Source organism: Grammomys surdaster, unplaced genomic scaffold, assembly GCF_004785775.1.
Source record: "Grammomys surdaster isolate TR1022 unplaced genomic scaffold, NIH_TR_1.0 255, whole genome shotgun sequence".
Taxonomy (NCBI): domain Eukaryota; kingdom Metazoa; phylum Chordata; class Mammalia; order Rodentia; family Muridae; genus Grammomys; species Grammomys surdaster.
In genome coordinates this window covers 4,955,898-4,967,161 of record NW_021604696.1, presented here as the reverse complement: position 1 = coordinate 4,967,161, position 11,264 = coordinate 4,955,898, and the positions used below count along the sequence as shown (strand labels likewise).

Below are 11,264 nucleotides of genomic sequence, written 5' to 3'. Positions count from 1 at the left end.
CTCTCTCTCTCTCTCTCTCTCTCCCTCCCTCCCTCCCTCCCTCCCTCTCTCTTTCTCCCCCTTCCCTACTCATCTTTTCCTACCTAGTCTGCATGGCAGCCTAGAACCAAGTGGATAGTCAATGCAAGAATAGACTTACACCCCTTCCCCTGGCATGCACATCCGTAAATCATGACAATGCACACTGGAGTCTGTGAGGGAAAGGATGGAGAGAGACTGCAGCATCTTGCTCTCTTGAGTGGTTCTTACTCTGACTCTCCTTGCCATTAACTAATGAGTGGCGTTCAGTAAGATCCAGGCAAAACTGGTAATACCTAGATTAAAGATGCTGGCAACCAAAGCTACCTTGTCTTGCATTTCTTCATCAATCGGCACAGACTAGAGCTGGGCATGTGAACCCCCAAACGATTTCTCCGTCTCCCTTCCCTGAGCCCTCTCCCCAGCCTCCACTGCAGAGAATCCACAAGAACCTGCTGTTACAGCTGTGCAGGCACGATAAACCCTCAAGCCCTTCTCTCTCCTTTTTTCCCTTGCTCCTAACGATACACCTAGCATCTGATTACATCTGAAGCAGCCTCCACATGGGCATGGCTGAACCTGTTTTCTCAAGCCCACCCACACTGGAGCCAGTGCAGCTTTGTAGCAGCTAAGATCTAACTGTGGGCCCAGAAAAGAGGTAGGGTCAAGAAACTTCCTTGGCTATTTTCTTCAGCTCCCCTCCCTACCCCAGGAAGGGATTGTGTGTGTGCGCATATGCATATGTATGTGTATATATATATATGTGTATATATGTGTATGTGTATACATGTATATATGTGAAGATATATACACATATATATGTTTATATATAAAGACTGTCTACCTCTATCTATCTATCTATCTATCTATCTATCTATCTATCTATCATCTATCTATATGAGTCTGTTACTTTGATGCTTGACCTTCAAACCCCATAGGTTCTCTCCTATGTGTTTTTCTAGTTTTACAGAATGGAGGCTTGGCCATGAGGCCTTCCTCACTTTTAGTTTCATGATGAACAACATCTCATAGCTGGGATAGGTGTTTTGAGTCAGAGGTGTCTTATACATGTTTCATTCTGTTTTAGAATCCAGAGACGTTAAATGACCCTACTAGGGCTCTATGTCAGTACCACTAAGAGTGAGAGGAACTAGAACCTAAATACTTTGACTCCTGAACCAGTGCTCTTCCTATTATCCCATAATACTTTCAAAAGCAACGTGCTGGAAGACAGAAGGGATCCATTTTTTCATGAATAATGTTCATTAGGCTTTACGTCCCTCCATAATCAAGACAAACTGTTAGAGGTAGTTGGCAAAGAAGGTTATGCTGGGCACCATAGCAAGCAAATCCCCCCCCCTTTTTTTTCCTGAAAAAAAAAAAAAGTTTTCCTAATCCCTCATGGTGTAACCATGAAGCACAGTAGCCCAAGAAACAACACACTCTGAAGCAGAGAATGTATCTCCTTCACTCCAGTCTTGGAGGAGGAGAGGGCTCCGGGTACCCTGCAAGCTGGTGGTGAGTGAAGACTTTCTCTGGGGCACATTCTATGGGGTGGAGATGTGCCACCAGTCACCAGGTTCTTCTCTGGTCCTGTGTTTGGCAGCTGCTCCTCCTCCATGGCTTTGACTATGGTACAGTCTCCCTGAATCAAAGATCATTCACCCTATACGAGGTTTCTTCATGAGATAGTCGGAACCTCCAGGTGTTTGTCCTAGGCTTGGATATTTGGCCTGTAGCCCTGCCTCCTCAGCTCTCTCAGGGAGGATACCTTCTGTCTCCTGTGAGGCCTGTATTTCCTTGCCAGTCCCCTCAGCAGGGTTCCTTTGTTATTTCTAGGGCATGGGGACCAGGTCTCTGGAGTTTAGGATCTAGGAAGTCAGCTGAGAAACTGACAGGATGGGGACAGGATGTGGGGATGATCTTAACTGCCGCTTCCTCTCTTGTCACTATAGTTGTTCTGTCCCCATTGTCTTTCCTCATAGTCTTGCTTTGACTGCCGCTAATTTCAACAGACCAGGATATCTTCTAACAAGACCGTTTCTCCCAGGAGACCATTCCAGACCGCCCCAGAGACAAGGAGGTTAATGATGTAACCAAGAACGGCTTCTTTTATTTTTTTGGTAAGTGTGAAGAACAAAGAATGTCCAGTGCAATTACCAGCACTCAGACACCTGCAAGGTCAGAGGGGAGTGACCCCTGCCAAGAGGCTGACATCGAGCAGACACTCAAGGTCAATAACTAATAAAGTCAGAGTCAGGGATGGAGAGAGTTAGGTTCCAACCAGTCCTAACTGGGTGGGTAGCTTAGGGACATGAGCTTAATTTTATCCCTGGTTGGGTATATGGGCCCTCTGCTTGGCCCATGAGAATTAACCAGTCTCAAAGTTTCTGCCTTGACCGGTATAAAAGGCCTCAGGCAAGGAAGTTCAGTGGTCATTTCCATCTCCCTTTCCAGGAGCTCCTCACACTTTTCCTTAATGACTCGACTCTACTTGATTTTCACTTTCTGTGGCCGTCCTGAGTAAAGCCTGCTTTCACTTAGCGTCCGTACTGGCTGGTTTTGTGTGTCAACTTCACACAAGCTAGAGACATCAGAGAGGAAGGAGCCTCGCTTGAGAAAATGCCTCCATGGGATCCAGCTGTAAGGCATACTCTCAAGGTGGTGGGTCCAGTTCGTGGTGGGTGGGGCCATCCCTGCTCTGGTTCTATAAGAAAGCAGGCTGAGCAAGCCATGGGTAGCAAGCCAGTAAGCAGCACCCCTCTGTGGCCTCTGCATTGGCTCCTGCCTTTAGGTTCCAGCCCTGCTTGAGTTCTTATCCTGACTTCTTCCAGGGATGGACTGTGATCTCGAGGGATAAGCTGAATTAACCCCTTCCTCCCCTTTCTTTTGTCATGAGGTTTTCATTGAAGCCATAGAAAACCTAAGACAGCGTTCTCCCGTGAGAATTCACATCCCTTAATCTCCATTGGTGTGAGACAGTGAAATTAGAGCCACTGTCTTAGGCCAACCTTTGATAACCTAGCATATTCAGCATCCTAGATCTTAAGGTCACACACAACTGTGCTATGAAGTGATCCCTCATACTAAAAGACTGATACTCTGACTTTGTGTTTCCAACCTCCAGAGATGTCTGTCTGTTGTAGTTTGAATACAAATGCCCCTCCCTGCCCCCCTCCACACACACACACACACACACCACAAGTTCATAAGTTTGGATGCTTAGTCCCCAGTTGGATAGTTTAGAAGGATTGCAAAGTGTGGCCTTGACGGAGATGTGTCACGGAGGGTGGGCACACGCCAGCCCCTCCCCCTTCCTCCCTCCGCTTTGCCTGCTGCCTGTGGATCAGTATCTAAACCTCTCGGCTACTGTTTCCCAGTGCTGTGCCTGTCCGTCTCCTGCCATGATGCTCATGGCTTAACCCTCTGAAACTGTAAGCAAGCCCCCAGTTAAATGTCTTTTAATAAGAGTTGCCTTGGTTATGGTGTCTCTTCACAGCAAAAGACACTGTTGTTAGAAACGCATTCCTAGGGTGCCATTGTGAAGCCTGATGACATCATGATGGCATCAGGCCCTGTCTTCCTTATCTCACCAAATGATGTCATTCATCTTCTCAGCTGACACACACACAGGACATATCCAAGGACACATTAGACTCTTCCTACCACTCAGTCATCAATCAGGATTAAGCACTAAAGGACAATCATCAAGTTCCAGATGGAGATCTTTTAGATGCATCTGTGCTCTTCTCTGAGAGAGGCTGTATCATGTGGTGGTTAAGATGTGGACTGGGAAGCCAACCTTCCTTGGTCCAAATCCTGTCAGCATCTCTTAATACTAGTGTTAAACAGCCATTTCCTCCACTGAAACATTCCTTTCTGGAACAACTTAGAAAGTTCAGGAATATGAGCAAGTTCCCATTAGTTATGAGAGCGATCCTGTAACGTGAAGCTCCTTCTGTTTTCTCCTGTGTATGTGGTGGGTGTGTGTCTGTGTGTATGTACATTATATGTCTCTCTGTGTGTTTGTACACTGTGTGTCTGTGTCAGTATGTGTGTGTGTGTATGTGTGTGTGTATATGTGTGTATGCACACGTGTGCGTGGACATTTACGTGCATGTTTGCGCAGGTACACATAACGCATGCGCACATGTGTATGGAGGCCAGAGGTTGACGTTCCTCTCTCCCTCGGCACTTTGTTTGTTGAGATAACATTGCTTTTCCGATCCTAGAGCTCACAGATTGGCTCAACTAGCTGACCACTTCCCAGCTCTATGGTCACAGCCATGTGTGGCCACGCCTGGGCTTTTGACGTGGGTGCACTTTACCCGCTGAACTATCTCCCCAGCCCTGCGGAATAAGCGATTTAAAAGCGAAGTTAATGAGTGAGCTGCAACTGAGTGGAACAGGTCTCTGTCCATCTGTAGTCGGGCCTTGACTTAGGATGTTCCGCTTTAGAACGATGTGAAAGGGATGGGTGCATTTAGTGGAAACAGCCTTTGACTTTGGAATTTGGGTCTTTCCTTCGGCTGGTGCTAGACAGTACAGCGCCCTCTGGTGGTCACAGGAGAACAGACGCCCCAGCATTCCCAGCTGCTGTGCGGCCGAGAGTACAGCGGTCTAGGCCTTAGTTGCATTTATAGGTATGACTCCGTCTAAAGCAAGAATCGCCAGCATTCCCAAAGTCCTGACATCTTCCTGAAGGTTCTGGTCTCCAGCTTAGTTATCACGTTTCTAGCGGTAGGCTCTAAGGTCAAACCCTGGATCAGTAAATACTGAGCTGTTGCTTTGAGCAGGGGAAAAGAGCAAGGGCCCAGTGAGTTTCTGCTCACACTCTGGGGAGGACATGCTCTGCCTTGTGAATATCAAGCACCCACCACTGTGAGGCACAGTATCCCTGACCCCGGCAACAGCTTTGTAGTTAAGATGCTATTTGCCTTATCCGGGTTTGTTTGTAAATATCCTTCATAAGCAAAAACGATATCAACAATACTGAAGACTTAGTTTTCCACATAACTGTTGTCCCATTCAATTATTATTGGGTTTTAAATTTAAATTTCTTATCTATATTCTCAGTTTTACCTGTTCTTTCAATCACATAATGGAGTGGAAACCTTAGTGTAAAAATGTACCCATCACCTTGGGAGTCTGAAAACTATGTATTTGGCTTCTTTTCACACACACAGTTTGTTTTGTACTTTCCCCTAAGACAAATTTTAAAGTGAGGCTGGAGAGAGGGCACAGAGGTTAAGTACACACAATGTTCTCACAGAGGACCTCAGTTCAAGTCCCAGTACCCACCTCAGGTGGTCCCCAAACATCTGTAACTCCAGCTTCATGGACCTGATACCCATTTCTGAACTACAAGGGCACCTTCAAAACACACACACACACACACACACACACCACAATATAAACTCTTTTAAAATATTTTAAAATGTGTATATAGAAGTTATTCTTGCATGTTTCTGTGTGACATGATGTGGTGTCAGGGGGTTTTGTCAGTGCTGAAGATAGACCCTTGCATATACTGGGTGAGCGCCTGCCAGTGAGCTTCTTCCTCAGTCCTGTGTTTCCTGGCAGAGTCTCCCTGTTAGTGCAGCCTGGCCTCAAAGTTATGGCCCTTCTGCTCAGCCTCCTGCATGCTGGTATGAACCATCACACCCAGGGTGATTTCATTTTGAACAGAGTCTAAGGTAATTAAATTGAGCTGATTAACTCATCTATCGCCTCAAATACTTGACATTTTTATGGGAAGAATATTGGGATTTATTTTCTCAGTGACTAAGTTGTATCGTTTTGAGGCTGGTCAGATGGCTCAGCAGGTGAAGGCACTTGCTGCTGAGCCAGAGAGAACTGAGACCAAGTTGTCATCTGACCTCTGTGTGTGTATGTTTGCACGTGTCTGCATACACTAAATAAGGACAAGTAAAAGAAGAAATAAAAGTAGTGTATGGCCTCTAGTTATTCACATGCTGAGCAAGAGCTATAAAAATAAAATGTATCCTTCCCATGTAACAGGCACTGGCCCTTTGACTATTCTCTCTCTGGTCTCTCCAGCCCCTGCTTTGCTGGTGTCATCTTCTAGTCTTGGCTGCTGTGACTTCAGAGTATGGGAAGGGTATGACGTCATGTCTGTGAGAACACATGATGCTTGTCCTTTGTGTCTGACAGACTTCACATCTTATCCTGTTCTCCAATGTGATCCTTGACTCAAAGGACACAAACCGCTTTCTTTTTAGGGAACAACATTCCATCACGTGAGTGAGCCTCATTTTCTGTATCTGTTCATGTGCTGACAGACATTCAATTTCCATATCGTGGCTACCGTGAATAATACTGCTGTGGTGAATGACAGTCTGTGAATGTCTCCTCAAGGCTCTGATTTCAAGTCTTTGGGTAAATACTAAGAAGTGGGGGATGGGCTGGCTAGCATGATAGTTCTATTTTCACAATGGCTGTCCTAAATACAATTTTTCACTAACTGTGAAGGCTGCGTTTTCTTCACAGTTTCACCAGCACCTGTTACCTTTCAACAACAAAACAAAACAGAAAACAAGTTCTGGTGAGGAGAACCTGAAATCATGCAGCCCCCAGGGCTAGGGGGAAGATGACCGACCTTGTGGCCAAAGTGTTAATCGGTCAGCTTTCCTAAAAACCAATCAACTGTCCAGTCCAGGAACACTCCTGCTGAGCATACACCCCAAAGAACAGAAAACTTAGAGTCAAACTAAGACTTGCATACTGTTCCTAGAAATAATATTAACAGTAGCCAAAAACTGGGTCCAGTCAGGTGTGCGCTGATGAATGAATAAGCAAAATGAATGTCTACATATAATAAAACATTCGGCATAGAAAGCCTAGAAGCCCTGACAGGCACTAAGACTTGGAAGAACCCTGGGATTGTTACATTAATGAAAGAAGCCAGACACAGGCATATATACAGTTCCATGAAGTGTCCAGGATGGACAAATCCATAGGAATGTGAAGCAGATTCGTGCTCCTCAGGGCCCAAGGACAAACAGAGGGGACTGCCTGCTTAATGAGTATGGGATTTCCTTTTATGATAATGAAAATATCTTGGAAGACTATTGTCATGGTTTGTATATGCTTGGCCTAGGGAGTAGCACTATTAGGAGGTGTGGCCTTGTTGGAGTAGGTGTGTCACGGTGGGTGTGGGCTTTAAGACTCTCATCCTAGCTGTCTGGAAGCTAGTATTCTGTTTGACTTTGGAACAAGAGGTGGAGCTCTCAGCTCGTCCTGTGCCATGCCTGTCTGGATGCTGCCACGCTCCCACCTTGATGATAATGGGTTGAACCTCTGAACCTGTAAGCCAGCCCCAATTAAATGTTGTCCTTTATAAGAGTTGCCTTGGTCATGGTGTCTGCTCACAGCAGTAAACCCCTAACTAAGACAACAATATTATATTTTTAAGAAAAATGGATGGACCTGTAAACATAGTAAGCGAGGTAGCCTACACTCAGACAGACAAATGTGTTCTTTCGTATGTGGATCGTAGCTGTTAATTTATGTATGCGATTATCTGTGTGGAACTGAGTGTGAGCAGAGGCCAGGAAACCAGAAAAGGCCATGAGTGGAGAAAATGGATGTTAAAGGAATGGGTATTGGGGTGGGGGTGGGGGGGGTAGTGGAGTAAATGTGGAATGAAATGGAGGGGGGATGTTCTGAGGCAAAAGGGTGCAAGCAGCGAGAGGGAGGAGTGGGAGAGCGTGGAGAAGGGGGTCAACCAAAACAAAGGCTGCCTGAGAATGGCCTGTTGGAATCTATGCCTTTGCGGGATAATTCAGAAAATAATTCTTTCAAAAAGCCAAAGATAAGCCTCGGGTTGAGCTAGACATGTGCTTGCAAAACACCATGAGCCAACTAAGGCAGACTCCGGCATGTGTACCTCACAGACACATAGCAACATTCCTACTGTCTTATCCAGGGGAAAAAAAGCATTCAGCAAGTGGAGAAGATGTGTTGTAAAGACTGTGAAGTCACTGTGCTGTCACCAATGAATTTTATTTATTTACCTTGTGTGGGGAGGTCAGAGGACCACTTGCAGGAAGCAGTTCTTCCTTCTACGATGTAGGGCCTGGGTACTGAGTTCAAGTCATCGTCAGGTTTGGTGGCAAGCACCTTCACTTGCTGAGCCATCTTGCTGGCCCATGTGAAGTCCTTTTTAATGGGCTGTCAGTTGTGTGCAAGTATGCATGATATCAAATCCTGACCATTGGACAGGGACAGATCACAGAAGAGGAACAAGAACAGTGTTCTGGAGACTCTGGGACAGCCTGTGTTATGCAGGTTTTGCACAGCTATAGCTTGGTCTAGAATGTCGCTCGAACGCTTGTGTGTTAAAAGGCTTGGTCCTCAGCTTGGAAACCAAGAAGACGTTATGCAACAAGAGAATTGCAAAGGGAATACGGGATCTCAATCCTCTCTTCTATCTCTTCTCTGTTAACTGTCATGAGTTAACAGGGTTTACTCTGCTGTGCACGCCCACCATGATATACTGAGCTACCACAAGCCTAAACAGAGACTGAGACCTCTGAGACAACAAGAAAATAAACCTTCCTTGTCTATTCTGTGTGCATATTTGTGTGTGTGTGTGTGTGTGTGCATGTGTACATGTTTGTGTGAATGCTTGTGGTGTGTGTATGTGTGTGTGCACATGTGTTTAAGTGGCTAGAGGACAACCTAGAATGTCATTGCCCAAACATTATCTGTCTTGATTTTTGTGACAGGATCTCTAAATAGCCATCGTGGCTAGGCTGCCTGGTTATGGAGCTCCTGGGGATCCAACTGTCTCTGCTTCTACACAGCTGGAGAACAGACGTGTCACCAAGCCTGTTTTATTTTTTTTTAAATGTGACTTTGGGGGATTGAACTCAGGTCCTTAAGCACTTGGCTTTCTGAGATATCTCTCCATCCCCAAAACTTTTGTCCTTATAGATTGATTTATATCAGACGTTTATGAGGCTAACTAACACATAGATCATAGTGGTTGGTCAACTTCTGTGATTCAGGTGACCAAAGGTGACAATTTTCAGTGCAGGACAGAGTCAGGAAGTGGCAAGCATCCAGGCCATGTCAGAGGATGTCTGGCCTGTGGCCAGCTTACCTGAACTGGGTCCACGGGCACTAACCCTGTGCACATCTGTCTTCTAGTCAGCATCTGCTTCTCCAGCTTCTTTCTCTGAGTCTTTTCGATCCATAGGTCATCGAAGCTGAAGTGTGAGTGCTGAGGGGCCCTCCTGAACTGTAAAGGGACCTCTCTGGGGACTTGCTCTGCGGAGATGGAGGGGAGGGCCCGTGTCACTAGTTCAGTGGTAGATACCGGCCTCTGAGTAGGCTCTGTGTAAGAAGAAGTTTCCTGATCATGGGAACAATTGAGCTTCTTGTCTGGTGGGCTTTCCTGGGCGATGTAGCTCTAGAGACCAGAGGAGATGACATCAGAGACAGGAGCAAGAATAAATCAATGGCTGATGCTTCTCTTCCCCTAGAGTCTTTCAAATATAACACTTTACTTTGACTTATGTTCAAAGTGAAGATTACAATGAGATACCTCACTCACAGGCATTTCGTGAAGTATTACGCTTAGACATAAAGTAAATCTTGTTTCTGTTATATTATCTACTGTAAGACCATTTCAGACGAGAAAGGCTTCCGATTTGGTCAAGGACCGAATCTGTTGAAGTACCTAATGAACTGGACACCACCATTAGTTGTGTATGTGCTGATATGCATGTATGTGGACATGCATGTGGGGGCCAGAGGTCAAGTTCAGGGTCATTCTTTAGACACAGTCACCTCATTTTCTGGAATAGGGCTGATCATTAGAACCTGGAGCTCACTGAGCCAGGCTGGCTGGCCAGCAAGCCCACTTCCGCAGTGTTGAGATCGCAACTGCGTGCCACCATGCCTAGCTCTTTGATGTGTGTTCTGGGGACTGAATTCAAGTCCTCATGCTTGTGACGAGAGCACTTTCCAAACTGAGCCGTCTCTGCCTCCAGAGCTCCTGCTTACACACAGAGATCTAGAGCAGCGCACACTGCAGGCACAGCTCTGACCTCCCCAGCCACCCTCACTGCCCCGGTTCAGGGACAGCACTTAAGCATCGCAACTATTTTAAAATAAATCCTGTCAAGAGCAGCAGAATAGTTGGAATTTGTGTGTTCATACCTTTACCATCTTTACTTTGAAACCAATTCTCTGGGAGAAGAAACTCTCTTATTCCCCTGTCCACAAAAGCTTACTCATTAAAAAAAAAAATAGTTCAATCAAAAATTCCAATATAATCATAGCTCCCTCACATAGGGGTTTATGATTCTCCCAGAAGCCATAGCTTGCCAAATAAAAGGACAAGTATTAAGTGAGGGACATCTTTCCTCAAGGTGTTGGAGGTGTCCCATAGACCCTCAAACAATATGGGCTATCAACATGGCTCCTTGTTGCCCAATGGGACTTGATGTTAAGACCTTGTTGCTGAAGATGGCACACATATTGGTCACAGTAGACACGGAGGGATCAAGCTGGTACTGACCAGAAAGCTCCCTCCTTGCTAACTCTCATAGGACTGGAAAGTGCTATGCAAGCCACTGGGGGCAGGTGGTCATCAACAGTCTTTCCCAGCTATGCAACCCTGTAAGCTACAATAATGACCAGCATTGCAAGATATGCTCACGGATCCAACGGAAGCACATATGTTATGGGTGTAACCAACTGGTTTCTGATTGGTTCAAGATCCACAGCACAGTAGAAAATATGTGCTTGGTACTGCAATTCCGGCCAAGAATCTATGGCTGGGGAACCATCTCTAGCCCCTTACTATTAGTATTCTGCTAAGCGGATGTAGATTCAAACTGCCTTCTAAATTCCTATCTCTCTACCCATAGGTTAGTGTAGCTCCGAGACTTTATTCTACATTTCTCTGTGTGGATGGCGGTTAATGCAGAAACTCACAGCTAGTCAAAGAGCAGAGAATAAATGTCATCAGAATGTTCGGTTACAGTGGGACATCTATATCACCCCCAAGGGTCATGGACCATCACAGAAAAGGAAGTGAACTATGTAAGAGCCAGAGGAAGGGGAGGAGTAGAGCCAAGCCATATCTTCCGTACAAGATGTGACCGCTGCACTCATGAGCTCATAGCAGCTGTGGCTTCCTGCGCAAGAGGGAAAGAGAGAGAGAGAAGGGAGAGAGGGAGGAGGGGAGGGAGGGAGGGGAAGAGAGAGAGAGA

General features: G+C 45.9%; 1 protein-coding gene and 1 pseudogene across 1 annotated transcript in view; both read right to left on the bottom strand.

Moving 5' to 3' along the window:
- The window catches only part of Arhgef4 (Rho guanine nucleotide exchange factor 4), a 141,138-nt gene that overhangs the window by 68,470 nt on the left and 61,404 nt on the right, over nt 1-11,264 (bottom strand). The window contains exon 3 of the mRNA XM_028775432.1: nt 9,146-9,454. Within this exon, the coding sequence (XP_028631265.1) occupies nt 9,146-9,454 (309 nt within the window). The remainder of the gene's footprint in view (nt 1-9,145; nt 9,455-11,264) is intronic.
- Nucleotides 1,410-5,372, bottom strand: LOC114627626 (annotated as a pseudogene).